The sequence below is a fragment of the Neopsephotus bourkii genome, unplaced genomic scaffold, assembly GCF_033783945.1.
Source record: "Neopsephotus bourkii isolate Nb327-2 ecotype Australia unplaced genomic scaffold, CSIRO-AGI_Nbou_v1 NB_414, whole genome shotgun sequence".
NCBI lineage: Eukaryota > Metazoa > Chordata > Aves > Psittaciformes > Psittacidae > Neopsephotus > Neopsephotus bourkii.
The window spans coordinates 360496-380753 of record NW_026900918.1 but is presented as its reverse complement, the minus strand read 5'-3'; the positions used below and the strand labels follow the sequence as shown (position 1 = coordinate 380753).

The 20258-nt window shown below is 35.6% G+C and overlaps 1 protein-coding gene across 11 annotated transcripts in view; it reads left to right on the top strand.

The window, feature by feature from the left end:
- DMD (dystrophin) overlaps positions 1–20258 on the top strand; it is a 745980-nt gene that overhangs the window by 386433 nt on the left and 339289 nt on the right. For all 11 annotated transcript variants that reach the window (XM_061349397.1, XM_061349396.1, XM_061349395.1 and 8 more), the window contains 2 exons: positions 3928–4029; positions 8069–8177. In XM_061349397.1, the coding sequence (XP_061205381.1) occupies positions 3928–4029; positions 8069–8177 (211 nt within the window). The remainder of the gene's footprint in view (positions 1–3927; positions 4030–8068; positions 8178–20258) is intronic.

Genomic DNA, 20258 nt, shown 5'->3' with positions numbered 1-20258 from the left:
AGCCTAGATAATAACTGTGGTCTCTGTTGTGAGCAAACCATTGGAAGCCATGTTATGGTCATTGACTTTTTTGCTCTTTTTGGGAACCAGATGATGGAGCAGTATCCTGAAACTGCTCGCTTGACTATTGACCCACATTAATTGGGTGTCACCTAGCAAATGGATTTGAAATTGCTGGAAACTTGCTCACTGGGCAGAATTTGTTAAGGGGCTGTCCCATCAGGCAGAGAACTGAACAAAAAGCTTCCTCAAAGTTCCTGCAGCAATTTAGTGTCAGGTATGCAGTTATTTAAAATAATTTTGTGATTTTTTCAATGATGTTGGAATTAAGCGTGCAACAAACAAGAAGTAGTTGCTGCTGTAGCAAGTAAGGTATCTGTTCATTTCAGCGGTGTCCAAATGAATGAAAAGATACTGAGAACCTCTTTTTCCCCTGGGCTCTTATCTCTACTCTTATTTCCACATAAATCTCAAATGAAGCATCATGCTATATTGGATAGACTTGCACTTGCATTTTGGTTTAGATCAAGTCCATTGATTTTGAAAGATCAGACTACTCAAGATTAGTTCATGTAACTCCAGAAAATTGTGCAGCAGAATGAATTTGGTGACTCAACAGCTAAATGTTATGTTTCTGTTAACTGGCTATAGACAATTGTATCTGTATTCTCTCCATAAAAAAACAAATACCTTTTGAATCCATAAATCAATCATTGCAAATGTTTATGTAATAGGCAGAAATGGGAGATGTTAGTTTTTATGTGTGCTGGGTATACTAGCATTAGCATAAAATAATGACAATGTAAAGGATGGTTAAATATTTTCCTATTATTTTCTGCAGAATGTGGAGTCACATGCTACTATCAGTCATTCATTTTGGGGTTTTTTATTATTTTTTCTCTCAATTTGAAAAGGGATATTAGCCTATTTATGTGTGTGTATACAATAAATCATGATTCAGATTTCAATATAGAGGGGTAGAGTACGAATAAATACTGAGCAGCCAAAATTTCTTACAGCTACAGGATTTGAATAGTAGCTCCTCTTATGAGTAGTCCTTTTAATTAGTTTGGAGTGCTTCCACCCAAAGCCGGTTGGTTCTGGGTTTGAATTCCTAGAGGTAGAACTTGACTGTTAATGGCTGTTACTGCAAACCTAGTCAGATCAAATGCATGCCAAAGCTTAAGAGAGCTTCTTAAGAGCCTCTGCTTTTCCTCAATTCTAGAAAATCTTAAGGGGAATTTATGAAGATGACTTAGGAGGGAGCAGTAAATGCTTGGGTTCCTCCATCCTTGTTACAGCTGCCAGCTGCCTGCAGGGCCAGTGGCTCCCCAAGTGCCAGGGCCATTGGAGGTCTCCCTTTGAGGAGCTTTCAGGGCAAGCCTTGGCAGCCAGGTCTCATTCCACCCCACAGATAGGAGCAGGACAGCCAGGAGGCACCTACCTGTGGATGGAACATGAGCCTGTGGATTTGCCTGGCTTGGTGGGTCCAACGGCCAAGCAGGGCAGGGCTATGGGGTGCTGGAGACCAGCCCTGCTGCATCATCACTGGGGTAGGGACAGATGGCCCTAAAGGGCCTGATGCAGGGTCCTGAACCATGGGCAGGTGGGGGTAACATGGGGGGGTAAGCAGTCATGGGCAATTAGGGCTGTCAGTCTCCTCATGGCCTGGAACTATGTTAGATACCCTCCTATGTCCATCTTCCAAGCTGATTACAGCCTGAAAGAAACCAATTTGTGTGATTCCAGACCAGTCCATGATGGAAAACAATGTCCAGTTAGTGGGGAAGAGATCTACTTCGAAGGCACGTACACAGTGTGGGTTAAACCATTAGTATCTTTGCACCTATAGTGCTCTTTATATTCTTGGACTCTGCAGCAAATCATAACATGTTTTTTCCTGATACAGAATTTTTTTATGGTAATTGGTGCTGTTATAAGTATTTGAGATGTATAGGATAACATAACACAAAATACTGGAAAAAAGGCTAAGTTTAAAAAAGAGATGCAACTAAAACAAATATTAAAATGCCTATTTTTCATCAAAATAGTCAGAAAATTACATTTTTCATTAACACTCCTTGACAATGAGGGTTGTAAAATACCGGAACACATTGCCCAGAGAGATGATAGGTGCACCATCCCTGGAAATATTCAGCACCAGATGGGAGGTGGCTCTGGGCAGCCTGATCTAGTTGAAGATGTATCCAGGATTCTAGAAGTGTTGAAGGCCAGGTTGGATAAGGCTTTAAGCAGCCTGGTGTAGTGGAAGGTGTTCCTGCCCATGGCAGGGTGTTGAAACTAGGTGATCTTTAAGATCCCTTCCAACTCTAACCATTGTATGATTGTATGCTTATTTTTTCCTTTATATGGTAAGTAGAGAAGTAGAAACCCAACCTAGTCACATAAAGAAAATAGGACTTTACTGAGGATTTGATCAAAAGTTAATAAACACCCCATCCCAATTTCGCTGTGCATTGCTTTTCAGTGCTCATTCTCTATGAATCCTTACAGTTATATCTCATTAATATCAAAAGGTATAATAAAAACCAATTAAATGTTATAAATATCATTGCAGTTAATTAGACAAGGTTTATTTCACTTAGTTTATTATTGATAAATAGTATTTGCAAGGAAAATGTTATTTTTATTTTTTATTTTTACTGTTTATCCGTAAAGTTTTGTATGTAAGATTTCAGGCAGCACTGTAGGCATGTTTTATACGTTGACCTGAAACAGAGGGGCAAAATGGCCCCTTTTTGAGACTGAAAATGACATACACTTTAACAAGTTTATTATAGAGCAAAGAAAGGCAGATTTCCACCAATAAAACGATGTGTCGATCTGACAGTGACAAGCCCAGCACACAATCTTGTCTGCTGTCACACTAATGATAACTGAGATTGTGGACAGAAAATCAGGTTGGAAAGTCAGTAGATAGTCTGCAATATTGGTTAAGACAAGGTAATCAAGCTATAAAATAGTAGGAGAAGAGTGGAGGGAGGAAAACAAAAACAAGCCAACCAATTAATTTTGATAGATACCTCTGGGGTTTTTTGTCAGTTTTGTTTGTTTGTTTTTTCTTATATGACTTGAAAACTGAGAATAGTATGAACAGTATGAACCAGATGCTGTTAATAATTTCTTTTATACTTTTCAGTATTTTTCTTTAATTATCTGTATGTAGTGCTTCACCCATTATATTTTTGATCAGTGCCTGATAAAATGCTGCTGCTGTACATTTGGAAGGGTGTCTTCTGATAGCACATGAATTATACCTTTCCAGATTAAAAAAAAAACCAGATTGCTAGGGAAAATGCTGTTGCTAATTCTGTTGGGTGTCGTTGCTAATGGTAAGTGCCTCCTCGTATCTTTAGGAACTGTCACTACTACCATGCTTTTGTTTTTAATTCATTACTATAAATGTTTTATTAGATAAGTACTAGTTTATTACTAGCAATAGTAGTTTTGTATTAATACTTTTAATCTTCGTAAATTCGGTATCATTGCATCTCATAATATGATTTTAGTGCCATGTACTGTATGAATAAAACATTAACAGGTATATACTTTTAATCTCCTGTAATGTAACAGAGGACAGAGCTGCTTAGATGAGATTTCTCATGCTGCTGTTTCCTAGTATAAATTTGTGTTAGCTTTGTAATCATTTTATTGAAACCTTCAGGATAATGAGACCTATCACTGTTTATTTTCCTGGCATTACTCTTTTCCATCCCTCTTTGATTTTTTTTTCTCTGGTGACCTTCTTTGTCCTTACCTGCTACTATCCATAAGTTTTCCCAAGAAGCAATCCTGAGCAGAAACTAATCTATTGGTATTTTACAGCTTCCCATGGAGCTTTAGGACTTTTCAGTCTTATTGCTTATGCTGTAGTTAATCTACACTGTATGTGTTTATATTTTTCAGGAAACTGAAGCAGCAGTGCAGGCTAAACAGCCGAATGTGGAAGAGGTTTTGTCTAAAGGGTGTCATTTATATAAGGAAAAACCAGCCAGTCATCCAGTAAAGGTAATGAAGCAACCTTTAGCAATATCCATTACTGTGTAATGGGTTATGCTTCCCCTGTTGTACACTTGTCCTTGATGTGCTCTGTTTATAATCAGTGAAGGAACTTGGCAAATGGCATTTGTTCTATTCTGTGATGGCATAGCCAGGAAAATAACAATGTTCCCAGCTAGAAAATTTTTGCATATTGTGATGGGAATATTGGTTTTTACATTAAGGTAGTTCTACTTCTTCAAGCACAATCCACATTGAAAGCAAATATAATTTTGGGTGCCTAATTTATGGCATCATCTAACTTGTTTTAAACTCCCTTATTTTGAATTTCACTTTCAGAAGTTTTATCAATTACAAACAAATGAACATATTTTCTAGAAAAGGTAAGAGTCTAGGTTTTGAGAGTTATTTTCCAGCTTGCTATCTATGCTTTTTTTTTTTTTTTTAATGACTAGTTTTCCTAAACAGAGATAAAACACTAAAAGAGATATGCTCAAAATGACTGAAAAGTAGTGTGACAATGAGAGTGGGCAGAGACAAACCTTTTGACTCTGTATTGTATATTTTCCTTGGCTAAAACACTGCTATTATTGTTGGGAACTGAAACATTATCTGCACATTGAATGAATGAACATCAAAGAAATCACCCTGGAATAATTGCATTTGATTATTTTATATGACTTCAGCCGCAGCCTTAGGAGCTCTTACTCCACATGTTAACAAGCAAAGCACCTGAAACAACAAAAAACTATAAGTTTTGGCTTTCTAGATTTTTGTAATTGCATATAAAGAATTGCAGAATGGATGCTGGCATTTTCAAGGAGAAGAACTAGTACTTGTTCTATGTATCACTGACAGAAATAAAGATTGTATGAAATGATTCTGTTTAAGCCAAACTTCTGACAGTGTCTCTTTCTTTTTGGTGTTCACATTAAAGACATTGAAGCTGCCAATTTCTACCCGATTTTCTGGAATGAGTTAACTCTTTAAATAAAGATTATGATGTTCCTTCAATTGTACTTCTGACAACGATATTATAAAATGTGCCTGTGAGGAAATTAGTAACTACTTGCACAGTAGCAAGTGTTTCATTTCTAGTCCCTCTTTAATTGTATTTTACTTTTTTCATTACATTCTGTAGTCCAGTTAATTGAATGACCTATGAAGCTGATTTCTGATTCACTGTCTGTCTTATTCAGTAAGTAATAAAATAGTGAATATATGCTGTCAGGACTGTTGAATTGTTTTCTTGATGATGTAGGTTTCCTTATACTTTTACCCATTTATTCTGAGTTGGTCTTTTGTCATCGTTCTTCAAAAGTAACTCCAGCTCATGCTGTTTATATGTTACAATATAGACTTTTCAGCAAACGTCACAAAGATATTTTGTGTAAACAGAAATAACTTTTACACAGATTGAAAAGATATTAGCAAGGTTGCAAAGTTAAGCACTTGTAAATTTAGAAAATTCTTGAATTAAGATGATCTTGGTTTAGGCTGAATACTACCTAATTCAGTACAGGATATGGATTGTAATCACAGTGCAAGCAGCAATTCTTACAATCTTTTTTTATTTTGCGGCACAGAGAAAAAGGTAAAATTGCATGGCCTCTTTAAAAGCATTAAATGCCTGCTTAACATTGCTTGACAGATTTGTGGAATACTTAGTTGTCTGTGGCACCTTTGTCTTAGCTTTCTTTTTTTCTCTCTGATTTCTTTAATTCAGATCTTCTCATTCTTTTCAATAAATAAAGTAGAGGTCTTACAGATTCATTCACACTGCAAGCCTCTCTGGTGCTGGAAGACAGTATGTGTGAGAGAATTAAAGATACCGGTGCAATTATGTGCCTGATATCTGAATTAATGTTCATAGTTAATGGCATTTCCTAATGTTTAGCTAGTTATCTTTGCAACCTTTATGATATACTTTCATTATAGTGTTTGGAATGTAAATCAATTCCCATGGATTTATATTGACACATACTTAATCTTATGTCACTGAAATAAGTATATTTTCACACGTTCACTAAGCATACTAAAATAGAATTTTGCAATAGAGGACCGTAAAAATATTTTTTTGGCAAAAGAAATCCTAGTATTTGCTGATTTAAGAATCAAGAATGGGATGAGATGTGTGATCCGTTAAGCACTAGCACTTTAATAATCAGACCTATTCAGTTTTAGAAAATGGATTTCATGCTTTAGAAATGCATTTCTGTAAAGCTGTTGTACATGGGGAAGGGAGAGGTTATGGCTTATGACTTTGGCAACGATAAGAACATAAGTCCCAATCTCATGATTAACAGCACTCAAACAGTACAGTTTATTCAGGAAAGGGTTTCTGTGGTAGTGGAAGAGCTGTAGTTCCCTTGCCACATCACTCAATTTGGCCTTTTGCATGTTGTGTGAGAGAGTAAGTACTGAGGAACTCATTTTCATTGTCATCAGTCTTGCATTTAAAAGTTTACAGCACTTCTCTCTATCTATCTAGTTTTAATGCTGTCAGTGAGATTAGTTTGTGTATGAATGCTAACCTCTCTTAAATTGTACCGGTGCTGACATTTAAAGGAAATCCATAAAAGTGTTCCTCAGTTCAACATATTTTGATGTTCGTACTTGTCACCAAAGTTTTAGAGTTGCAATTACAGCAAAATTACTGTGCTCAAAGAAAACATTTTAATACATGCATGATAATCTATGGCAGACGCAAAATTAGATCAAGATATAATTCTGATAGAAGAGTTTAAAACTAGCTACTCTTCTATTAGTGGTGTAGAGGTTGCCTCAAAAAAAATCCCTAATGTTGGTTGTGGGCATGTTTTATATTTTGGCATTGCTGGAAAGCAAGCCCTGGCTCACATCCACGTGAATAGTTAAACAGTTACTCATACTGAGGACCGATATTCTATTTATACCATCCATATCTCCTTCCTGAGTTACTGTTGAGTATATTGTAAAATGAAGCCAGAGTTTGATAGTATAATCTGTCCAGCATTTGTATTCTTTCTCTCCTGCCCTATCAAAAAGCATTCACACAAAAACCTGTCTAGAGTTTGTACCAGGTAATATTCTGGCTACCATTGGTGAAAGGTATAAAAGAACTTTACAGGTTTAGAGTATTTATTGCAAAGCTTGAGGCAAATTCTAGAAACGCTCTCCTGACATATCAGAGTGTAAAATTGTGCTACCTAACTGCATCTTCAATTTAATGAGTATTGTTCCCTATTGCTTTCTTATTGACCCCTGTCATCTTAGACTCTATGTAATTAAAGTACCTTTCTTTATAAGCATCCTGTTTTCATCATGACAGGATCTAATTGTGAATTGGACAAGAACGCTTAAAGCATGCCTAAATGGCACTGGTTCTCTGTGCTGCTTTTTGTTGCAGGCAATCAGGTAGTGGCTTAAGTAAAGAAACACAGTGTTCATCTCAAGAATTTTTAGAGATGCCAGCCTAGAACTGCAATGCTTAATCCTTCCTTGCAGTCCTTAGGGAGGTGGAAACAACATTTTCAAGACTAAAGTCCTGTCGGGGATATCTGAGGACTGATATAAATCACACACCAGACTTTCACTTTTTGTTTAAAAGTAACAGGTTAGCCATTACTGGCAGGATTGCATGCCCACACGCTGAAGTTAATGACTCCCTGAAGACTCCTTGGACTTTCTTTTTACCTTTTTTTTTTTTTTTAATAGGTGGAAGGATGTGTTCTGCATTTTTGATATTGCAAATTGCAGAGTTTTTTCTTGACAAGGTTGTTGGGGTGTTTTAATACATAATTCACCTTTCTGTTTTAATTTTTAAAATTAACATCTCTAGTTTGTGGTGATTACAGATCCCTACCTTTCTACTGTATAAGAAGTTATCATCCTGTGTTCCCTAAGAAGATGCAAAGGCCTGTTGATCAGGGAGCAGGGCAAGCCAGCACATTTTTTTTTTTTAATTGAGCTGGTTCATCAGGTGGAGGAAAAATAATGAATTTATTTTATATTTATTTACATTGAATTATGTGTTCTAAATTCCATATATTGTAATTTTATTTTCTAGAAAAAATTAGAAGACTTGAATGCTGACTGGAAGGCAATAAACCACTTAATACAACAACTAAAGGAAAAGCCAGAATTAGCAGCATTTGGCCTTTTCTCTTCAGGTGTCTGTAAGTGCTTCAGTTTATACATCTTTTGAAATTAATTGCAAGTCATAGAGTTAACATGAAAATGGCTAGTCCATGTAACTTCATTCTGCATCCTTAAAAATGTCACCTTTAGCTTGTAATTAGAAGCTGTACTAGTGTGGAATTCAAGTTGGTATTTTTATTTTTTCCTTTCTATTTTGTGTAATATGTCCCAGAAGACAAATTAGATTATGGTATTGATGAAAAGATTGTAGCATGCTTTTCAGATTATTACTATTTCAAAGCCTTGTTTCTTTATTCTATGAAGAGGTGGGATGGGATTTTGACTTTCTACATATATTCATGGGGGAAATACTAGGAAGGGAGAAGAATTATTTAAACTAAAAGATGTTACAGGTCAAGTGGATATAAATTGCTCAGAGACTGAAATTCTGAAATTACTTTTTATGATAGGGCAATGAACTGAGACTGTTTCAAGACAAATCTTGTGTATTCATAGAGAAGGTAGTATGACAACATGATAAGGGTAATCCTGCAGTTAAAATTTAAGTCTGTGATATATGTCTCTGGGTGTCTTGAGTTCAGGAATTCACAAGAGACTTGATCTCCACTGGATTTAAGGGTTTTTTTTTGACAATATTTGTATTAGATTCTTCTCATATCTGTTTGCACCTGCTTGTTCCCGACAAAGAGTGCAAACTCATTTTTATCTCCCTGATAAATGGATTTTGTTTCCCACTGCTTTTCTTTGAACTGTGGTGACTAAGTATGGCTAGAAAAGAAATGCATGATGGAAGCACTGGGTTATCTGAGTTTCTAAAGTCTCAAAGATTCTTTGCTTGATATTGAACCATCTCAGTTGCTTGGATTGAAGAATGTTACTCCCCTGTACACTTTGGAATGCTGCTCATCAGATGTGGGAGCAGAAAGAAATCCTTCTCCCACAAGCCTCTTGTCACATTGCCTGTAACTGAAGCTATAATACAACTACAGTAATCACCTGGGATTTGATTGCTTGTAGGATGTTGATCTCTCTTGCTTTTAACACGTTTTAATGGGTAGCACACAAGAAAACCTGAAATAGGAGAATTCTCTGCCTTCTACAAGTGACTCTTTAGAGCAACAAAGCAGAATTATTATTCTTTTTTCAGCGAAGTAAATAGTTGTGCCATAGAAACAGAATCTAGAATATTCAGTACCAGAAGACAGTCCAACTTCTGTCAGAATAGCATATATCAATTCAAGCAAAATAGATATTTTCCTTATGACGTCTTAAATCTTACTAAATAGGAACGATAATTTTGTTTTAGTCAATTAGAGTTGCTGTGTTTCCTGTGTCAATAATTTAAATTTCTAAGAAGGGCTAAATGCCAATAGTATTTTTTTAAAACTTGTACTGCAGCATTATTCTTGCTTTACAGGATTTTGTTCTAAGGCATACTGTAGAAATTCATGTAATGGCTTGGGGGAACTGAAGGAGATGTGTAATCATTTTTTGCTGTGCTGGGTCAATAAACTTGCTTTAGTTTTCTGTGTAAGCACGTTATGTCAAATTCCAGGGGGAGGGAGTGTTGGTGAACTGTGTGTCTGCTGTTACAAAGGAAATGGTAATAACAGAACAAGAAAGACAACACAGTAGTAGTACAATAGATTCCTATATTAACTTCAGTTGGAGAATTGCAAAATTATTCATTTACCTTAATTCAAGACACAGGCTCTGACTACTAACATTTCTGAGACTCAGGAGATGGAATTATACACGCAGAAAGTGAAAGCACTGGTATTCTAGAAAGGATTAAGCAGGAATATTGATTTCCTTTCTATTGCCAAGATCACTAAAAATTAGAACCTGTGCTTGTAACAGTAATTCATAATTTTTCTTTATTTGAGTCAGTTTACTGCAATCACATTATAGATGTATCACCACAGAACTGTAGAGCTCGGAAGGGACCTAGGATGACATCAATTTCTCTTGCTCAAAGCACAGTCAATTAGTGCAGGTTGCTCAGGGTCAGATCCATTGAGGTTTTAACTGTCCCCAAGGATGGACACTCCAGAACTTCCCCAGGCAACTTGTGCCAGTGTTGAAACACTCTCACAGTAAACCAAATAAGTCTTACGGCATTTCAGTTTTCACATGGCACCTCTGGCATCACTGAAGAGAGTCTGGCTCTCTCTTCTTTACTCCACTATTCAGATATTTACACACATGGATATGATCTCCCTGAGCCTTCTCTTCTACGTCTGCAAAGACAGAAAGTGCTATGTGTTACTAAAACACTTTTGTATTTAATTAAAAAAAAAAGGGGGGTGTGTGGAAATTTAGTGCCATGGTTTTTTTTTTTTCATGCTATGCTCTAAGTTCTGTAGTTATTTTAACCATTTACATTATAGAAAATCTGATGGACTTGCTACTGATTCTCAGGGACAATGCTTTGGTGTACATAGAGATTTAAACTGGCTATGGGAGAGCTAGCTTTAACAAAGCCTGACAAAATCGAATAATGAAAGGTAAACGAACAAAATCAAACAATTACCTCATGAAAGGTGTGGTTTTTTTTAAAGAAAGATGCACAAAAATAATTTTGTAAGGACTCTGTGAAGCAACGGCAGTATCTCATGTTGATAATTATTCGCTTCCTGATTCTGTAGAGACTTTTGTGAACATCAAAATTTAATATTGTTGCCATCTGTGTTTGAGACTAGGGAATGAAGATGTAATAGTCTAATCTCTGTTGCCCTGTCAGGTATCATTTGGTGTAGTGTGGCTACAAGAACTCAGCCAGAGGGTCTTACTAAATATAATATCTGATGGCTGTTATAGAGGTAAAGGATCCTGCTTATAATTATTTCAAGGTGTGTGTATTATAGTTTCTTTGGCAGAAGAAGCACTTAAAAATGTCCTTAAAATCCCACCAGTCCAGTGCACCCTTGGCATAATGAACAAGAACTGGTTTTCTAGCTCGAAAAATGCACTTACCTGCCTAAAATCTCAGCAAAGATTGACTTCCAAGACAAGATGATTCAGGAAGGAAATCACACTTGCTATCTGTACTTGAAATTGTGTGAATGTCTCTAGCAAAATACCTTGATGCATTGCTAAGCCAGTGGTTTGAAAATGTTATAAGCAGAAAGAAATTAAGTTTTGGAATGTTCTTTTACAGGAAGGACAAATTGTAATAGTATCATTAGCAATTATGTGACTTCTAATATACTGCAGTGATACCACTGTACTTTCTTAATAAGTTAGGTAAAGTTATACAGGGCTTTGTAACCCCATGTGAATGCATTGTGGCGTGGGAGACATTCCTGGCTTTGGTCCTGTAGAAGACATTTTCTCTACATTCTTTTAAGGGAAAAAATTTGGCCACTTTCAGTTAAAACTATACTTAAAAAATAAAATTTCTTTTATGTATTTATTTTCAATCATGCCATACTTGAAATTAGTGAAACTTTTAAAATAGCTGTGAATGGATAGAGCTGAAAATACTTTGTCAACTAATTTTACATTTTGCATGTGCAGCTAATGAAACTAAGAGTGGTACATTATATTTGCACTCTTGCAGTTTAACTTATTCAGTGAACATTACTTTGCGTGCAATTTCATTTTTTCCCCTGAATTTTTACACATTTTTGTCTTTTTTATGAAATGTCTACTCAAGTGAAACAGAAAAATATGACTCTGAAATGAAGAAAAATGTAGTGTTAGTGCCAATTACAGTGGTAAAATTACATCTGAAAATAGGTAGAATTTTTCCCTTTAAACCTCACAAGTTATAAGTCTAATTTTGAAGCAGTTTGTAGCAGACCTAAAAGAAAGATTAAAAAAAAAAAAAGTTTTGTTTTACAAATTGTAGCAGAGTTAGAGATGCATTTGATAGAAAGGCTTTATATGCATTGTTAGTTATTGTATATTTAATGCAAAGAATTTGAAGAACACTAATACTGTGCCACCAGAACTCATAACACCAGCTATGATCTTTAGGTATCTTTCTTCAAATACATACAATCAAAGCTCTAATGTGCTTTCAGTATCATTTGTTTTGGGAGTAGAAGTCAGAGACTACAAGCACACAGCCAGAGACTGGGCTTCCATGTACAGTAGAAGAAGGCTTTTCATGATGTAGAATTAATAAGGGAGAATAGGAGAGGAGTGATGTATAAAGTTGAGTACATTAGAAGCAAGTTGTAACTTCAGTAGATAATTTAACCAAAAGAGAACTCGTTGGTTATTCAGTTGGGGTGTCGAAAAAATGTTCACAGCAGACACCTGTGGAGTTTATACCTTGAGTTTGGGGGTTTGAACTGAAAAAGTGATATTTGTGAATCTGGGGAACTAGGGACAACAGAATTTCATTTGCTTATCATTTGATATTTTAGCTTAAGGACAGCATCCTGCAGTATGCCTCATTCTGCTTGGGAAAGTTTAGCTTGCCTCCATGAAAAAAGTCCCAACCTGGACTAGTCATGTTGCTTTGTTCTACACTCATAAGATCTTATAAAACAGTTCCTGAAGAATATTACCGTTGTTACTCTCTGAATATATGTAACACTGTGGCTTAATACAATTGAAATTAATACATACTGGTTGGAATGTAATATAAGAAACATGTACTAGTACTACTAAAATTGTACAATGAGACCATAGATTTTTGAGGAAAATTAGCAGCAAACAAAAGCATGTATGTGAAAATACATACCTTGATAAAATAGCAAAATGCTTAAAACTAATATCTAAAAGGGGCCTAGAAGAATGCTGGAGGAAGACTTTTTACAGAGGCATGTAGCTATAGAAAAAGGGGGAATGGCTTTAAACTGAAAGAGGGTAGATTTACGCTAGATAATAGGAAGGAATTCTTCACTATGAGGGTGGTGAGGCACTGGAACAGGTTGCCCAGAGAAGCTGTAGCTGATCCATCCAGAGGGTAGATTTACCCTAGATAATAGGAAGGAATTCTTCACTATGAGGGTGGTGAGGCACTGGAACAGGTTGCCCAGAGAAGCTGTAGCTGATCCATCCCTGGCAGTGTTCAAGGCCTGGCTGGATGGGGCTTTGTGCAACATGGTCTAGTGGGAGGTGAACTTTCCATGGCAGGGCAGTTGGAACCTTCCAACCCACACTGTTCTATGATTCTATGAAAATCTAGCAACCTCAGAAGCTGAAAGGGGCTTTGTAGTGCTAATGTCTGTATTTTATGCACCTGGAATTTTCTTTTCATAATAAATGCATAATTGAGGGGTCTAGTATTCTGTAGTAGTTCTTAGGCAGATGTACATATTGGACATAGCGGTATCCTGCATATTGAAGTCTGCCCTGTTAAATGTCTGATATGATACTTGGTTAAATATTTCCAGTGGGGATGAAGAATGTTTTGGTTTTGAAACTATATATGTTGAAATCTATTCAGTCTATGGATTTCTGAGCTGGATCATGTGACACCCCACTGCCTCTTTAAAAACAAAGAAACCATTTGTTTTAGAGAGATATTCAAGAGACACTGAAAATATGTAATAAACAAAATTACAATAACTAGCTTTGGGCAAAAATGCACAATAGATGCTATTTTCTTTTTTGTAGTATTTCATAGCTGATGTGCTCTGAAGCAGTCATTGTTTATATGTTATGTACAGTACTTGAGTGAACGCATATGACATAGTTCAGAACTGTGGGGTTTTTCAGAATTTCAAAATGCTAGTCTTAAAAAATGCTTGTGCATTTCATTATATGCACCTGAAGAGACAACAATATGTGTATTCAGATGGTAAATTAAAAACAAATGTACAAATCAGATAGAGTGTCTGTATTGTTTATAGCAGCTGGCATTGTTATAACTGAGACCAGGAATACTCAGAATAATTCCTTGGGGAAGACTGAATGATCTAGGGACGTGCTCTTCTACAGTGTTTTCCATACTAATGCAGACATTTTTTGATATTTAAAAATACATTGCACATAACATTTTCCATTTAAAAAAACCTGCTATTAGCTATTAAAATGCCTGTCTGGAGGACATGGTAGATATTTAATTTTGCAGAATTATTCTCCACAGAGTTGAACAGCTAAAAATCCACAGCATGCATCTCTTGTGACAACTAGTTCCACACTGAATTAGAATGCAATGTTACCACCAGTAGTCCATTTTACTGCACATTAGTTTTAGGACACCATTAAAATAAGACTGCTAGCATGAGAGTTGTAACGGAAAGAAATATTATTTCTAATAATGGCCATGTCTAGAATATGTGCATGTTGAATCTAAAAGAAATGTCTATTTTTAATATTAGTTATAGTTAAGTTTATGTAAAGTTTCACTAGAACAAAGTACAAGAGAGAAAATTAGTAGGGAGCAAGGCAGTAAGGACATATCATAAAGAATGCCCTGAGTTCTTTAATCACTGGAGAACTGTAAGAGTAGGCTCTTGCTTTTGAATCAGCTGGCCTGACAAAGTTTGCTTACTCTTGTATGAAGTGGAATAGTATAAAGGATTAGGTTGTTGCCTTTACCATTTCTTTTGGTTGCTTTTGAATTAGGGAATAAGCAATAGTTTATATAAATATTTATAAATGTATTGATTTTGAATAATTTTAATTTACAGTAAAAAGGTTCACATATGCCAGCCTGAGTTCGTACTTTTATGTATACATTGCCATATACCTAGTTTCCCCACTGTGTGCAGAAGAGAAGTTGCCTGCTTATTCTTCTGATTTTCCTTAAGAAGCCTTTTCATTTCTGCTACATCTAATAGATAGGAATATGGCACAAAACTGAATGTTACCATTTGATTGGAGATTTTTCAAGGTCAGGACCCAGTTTCACAAGCAGTTCTATTTGTCAATAGAGCTGACATCAGACACAAGCTAAAGACAAACTTATCTAATAAAGCTTTCAGATTCAATTTTCTCTCTGCATATAGCTCCAGGAATTTCTGGAGGTCATTCACAGCATGTGCTGCAACACCAACAGGGAGTAGTAATGAAAAGAGTCTGGTTAAAAAGCTGACACTATGCCTTCAGAGCTCTGTGAATAAAAACATAATAAGCAAGTTCATGAACGTGAATCTTTATGATTCTCAGAATTTCTATCTTGATCTTTATAGCATATCTTGATGTGAGGGTCTGTTTCTGGATTATCTGACAGGTGAAAAATACATGCAAAATATACCTAAGCCACAAACGCGTGATTTAAATCAAAAGAAAGCAGGTTACACCTTTGTATTTAAGATCCTATTTCAGCAGTCTTGCAGTAGGTTACTCTTTGAAAGTATCTGTAATAGGGTGTGACAATGCAGTTTACAAAGGGAATGTGGTCTCCTACTTTCATTTTTTCAGGGCTCAGTAAACTAAATAAAACTTAGTCTGTTACCACTCAGAATTTTAGTTATACCTATGATGAAATGTAAATCAAAAAGTGAAATCAGGAGTGGGCTGCTTTGTTGTTATTAAAGACAATACAGAATATTGGTCTGCTTTTTCTATTCTATAACAAGTTGTTGAAAGTGCCACTGTCAAGATTTATGATGTAAGAAAGATGAATGCTGTCATCACTCTTTCAAAGGACCTCATTCACCTATTCTATTTTTTAAATATGATCTGGTATTTTCTTCTGAGAACCAGGGTTTGCAGTTTGTTTTCTTTCATTTAGTTTCTTGATCAATAGTTAGAAGCAGCAGGATATTCAGGATTTAGTTTTATTAAATCCCATGAAATGTAAGTGATAGCATACTGTAGAATTCATCAGACTATTATTGCAAACCTATAGCAGGTGAGAGTATGGAAGTTATAGTTGGTCTTTTTTACATGGCTTGTGTAGCATATTAATGTTGATTTTCCTTTAGAATTGTATTCAGCATATGCTGCAGAATCCAATATTAGTAATCTTCAAGAAATATGGCAACACAATTTTGTCATTTTTAAAACAAAGACAGAATCAAGAATTTTAATTAGTTCACTCTGGAAGATACAGAAAAAGGGATTCTCAGAGTTCCCAGCAAAAGTATCCATAATAAAATGGTAGTCTGTGCTCTTTTTCAGTTTTTCTACCCCAGTTTCTAGCTTTCCATCACACTTTTTTCCCCATTCTTTGAATTCACCCTGCCTCTCTTCCTTCTTTTTATTACAGTTACCTGAATTACTATATATGACTCTCCAGATAGAATGGGCATGCAAATAGCGGCAATCTCTCTTTCCTGTTTCATTTTATATAGTAATTAGGTCTATTGGCAACTACATTGTGTGGAAATCTCTTAATTCCATAGAATAATAGGAAGTGAGAGGTCATTCTGCACACAGTCCTCTTGACCTGTCTGGTTTTCGTTGTTGACCCTAGCCATTCTGTGATTCTATCACTTGTCTTTTTAAAAGAGCAAACTAAGTTGACTTCTGCTTTCAGAGCAGTGCTCAGTGCCATCGTGGTCATATCCTACTGAGAAATACAATGGCTGACATTCTTCCTGATATTTCTGTGGTGACTAGAGCTGCCAGAGTTAGGTCTGCTCTGCAGAAAAACAGTCAACCAAAGAGCGTGAGCAAGTGTGATTACAGATCATGAGCAGAGACAAGGCCACAGGGAATGAGGAACAAAGCTCATAATTGCTTCTAACGCTTCTGCTCTCCTCAGAGAGCATGAGGTGATGAAAGACAGACAGACTTGTTCCATAAACTGTAGAGGGCTAAAATGAGGAAGAGATGGTAAATGAAAACCTCTTCTAATCCAGCTAGAAAATCCTTTAGTCGTGTTTATATGAATCTTGTCACAGAAATATCAGAGTATTGTCTTTGATTATATCAGTAGCAGGGAACACCAGTGTTGGAGGTGTGCAGGTAGATATTTGCATTACTGAGATATCCTTCAACAATAGATTGGTGGTCTGATAACACTTAAGTACCCAAAGGCAATTCTCCCTAAGCTAAAACTAAAATAGCTGGAAGAGCAATAGAGGTCAGTTTGACCTGAAAAGTAAGCATTGTATGTGTTTTCATGAGAAAGCTTGATGTTTCACAAAGTAGTACAAAACAAGATATTCTAACACATCTGATGAAAGAACAGATGATTTGAGGAATTACTTTGTCAAAAGCAAAGTGGCAGCAGCAATGTCGCCTTCTGTAACTTTCAACAACTGATTTTTATTCCGCAGACTTTTTCTCTCCAAGAATAAGGGTAGGCAGCAATTTTTGCATGAATATGGTAGCACTGTTAAATTAGATAATAACTGGATTCTGATTATTTCAAAGCTTCTTCAAACATGTTCTGAGTTTTTTGGGGTTGTTTTTTGTTTTGTTTTGTTGTTTTTTTGTTGTGTTTGGTGGGGGTTTTTTTTGTTTGTTTGCTTTGTTTAGTTTTGGTTTTGAGTTTTTATTTTGGGGGGGGGGGGGCTTGGGGGGTTTTTTTGATTTGCTTCTTTTTTTAACTACATGATACCTAAAATTCCACTGGCTCTTTGGTATTGTGTATCAGTGTACAGTATTTTACACTTTTGTCGTCAGAGTTCATGTTGGCTATAATAGCAATTCATGCCTGTTGCATCAATTTGTAGATCCTACCAAATTAGAAGAGATGATTTTTCATGAGACTGTAAAAGTTGGAGCTGCTGGCAATATGCATTTTTCCTAATATCAAAGAACTAGTAAAAGCTGCCAAAATTCAGTTGCATGCTAGTAATGGTACACTGGAAATTTAAATTGTTGTCATACGAATTGACATGCAATTGAAAGCTGCATACTGAATCAAGGAACTTGTTACTTTTACAGACAAAAGGAATAGTGAGAGGTGCTTGCATTATTTGTGACAGATGTTGTGACAATGTTTTTTTATAAGGCAAGTTATGTGACAGAATTTGATGGAACACCACAACTGCTGTGGTACAAAACATTAATTTTTGTGAAACCCTTTTGTAACAACTGCAACAACTGCTTACTGAAAAAGACTCTTACCCTTTGGAAAAAAATAAATGCTTTCTATAGGGATACAAATAATACTGCATTTAAAAAACAACAACAGAAAAAAAGACTGTTTTCAAAAAAATAATGCTTGACTCCTTGAACCGAAACTCTTCAGATTGCCCAGAAATGATTGTGTATGTTTCTAGATATTAAGGAGCTCAATTAGGGATGTAGAAATTGATTACTAAAAACACCCATGGGGTGGAGGGTGTTGGGGTGGCAGGAGAAGAGTAAATATAGAAACCCCAAACATTTATTTCATTTTTAAAATATTAATTTAAGTAACAGCAAAAGTAATATTATGGGATGGGATATGTTTAAAAAAAAAAAACCCAACCAACTTGCCTACTCAAAGTGCCTTAATATTACCAAAGAGTATCAACACAAGGAGTCTGCCCACTAGTTCAAGAAATCCTAAAGCAGTCTGGAACATTTTCCTCAACACTTCGTTTAGTTCAAGAGCCAATTAAGTAATTTTATCTTTAAAAAGCCAAACATAGAAGTAGTCCTCATGTGACAAATAACTCCATTGACTGTACTTTGGCATATGCAGATTGTTGCTGTGTTTTACAGAGAAAATAGTTTTAAATTGATTGTTAGTATCATGGATCTCTTTGGGAGTCAAATTGTTCCTGCAGTATAAAGTTTGTAGTGTTTCTGTTCCTCGGAAAACTCCCTTGACATAATACCTTCTTAAAGTTTCCTCTTAAAGTTCTAATGAAAAATGTGAAAGTGTTTATGTCTATAAAAAGGGAAAACTTTATTTCATGATTGATTAAGGAAAAAGTCCATTTATCATCCTGAAGCATCAAAACTTGGGGGGGGACCCTATCGCTCTCTGCTACTACCTGAAAGGAGGTTTCAGTGAGGTGGGGGTCAGTCTCTTCGCCCAGGTAATGAGTAATAGGACAAGAGATAACGGCCTCAAGCTGCACTAGGGGAAGTTTAAGTTGGATATTAGGAAAAATTTCTTCACCAAAAGGGTGATCAGGTATTGGACAGGATGCCCAGGGCAGTGGTGGAATCACCATACCTGGAAATGTTAAAAAAACATGTAGATTAGACCCTTAGTGACACAGTTCAGTGATGGACTTGACAGTCCTGGGGTAACAGTTGGACTTGATGATCTTAAATGTCTTTCCAATCTAGCTGATTCTTTGGATGTTCTTAATTGTTATCTTCATTGTCAAATATAAAACTCTTTATCTAAGACATGAATATATTTGCAACAGGCAACCATGAATGAATGCAATTAGTGTAATTTAGTCAAAGCTTTGTATTTACCTTGTGAAGAAAGTGTTTGTCCAAAATTGCCATCTGATAATCCACATAATAAATATATTAATCATTTAATGTACAGTATGACTTCACCTTATTTTATGCAAATCAGTATATGTAGTTTGAGGTTCTGTAACCTCTCTGCCTAGATGTGTGAAATCTTCCACATTGAAAGAATACACTAAATGAGAAATGAAATCTAGTAGAAGAGGATGTGATTCACATCCACAGTAAGAAATAACAGTTTTTAGAAATATCTAATTTTATTAATTTTATTTGAGCCCATCTGAATTCCCTACTTCAAGTTTTTCTTCTTTGCCTTTTAAAACATGTTAAGCATGCCTAAGGGAAGACTTAAATCAGTAATGAAAATAGAGGATACAGGGCACAGGCAAGCCAGAAAGAAATTGTGTCTGTCAGCTGCGTGTTTCCTTGCATTTCTTATCGCAATTAAGAAACAAAACTATTGTTTGTAGGAGGGGAAAAAACACAAACGTTTCTGATTATTTTCACTTTTGTTACAGTAAACAAGGGGTATTAGCCTTAACAGAAGCTCAGTTTATATTATGCCAGTATTTCAGCACTTGAATCAACTTCTACATTTGTAAAAATAACACTAGCAGTATCCAAAAAAAAAATGGTTAATTTTGCTTTAGCAGAAAAATTTGTGGCAGTACTGCAGAATTTGTTCAGCTAATATTTAAATTGCAGAATAGAAAGAAGTAACAAACACGATCATATCATATATAGTTTGCATAAATAAAGTTTTTTTATGGAAAAGGAAGATTTTTAAATCTTCACCATTACATTGTTTGTACTTGAGTTTGTTGGTTTTTTTTTTCTTTTAGCTTGTGGCTTGTTTTTTATCCCCATATTGACTATTT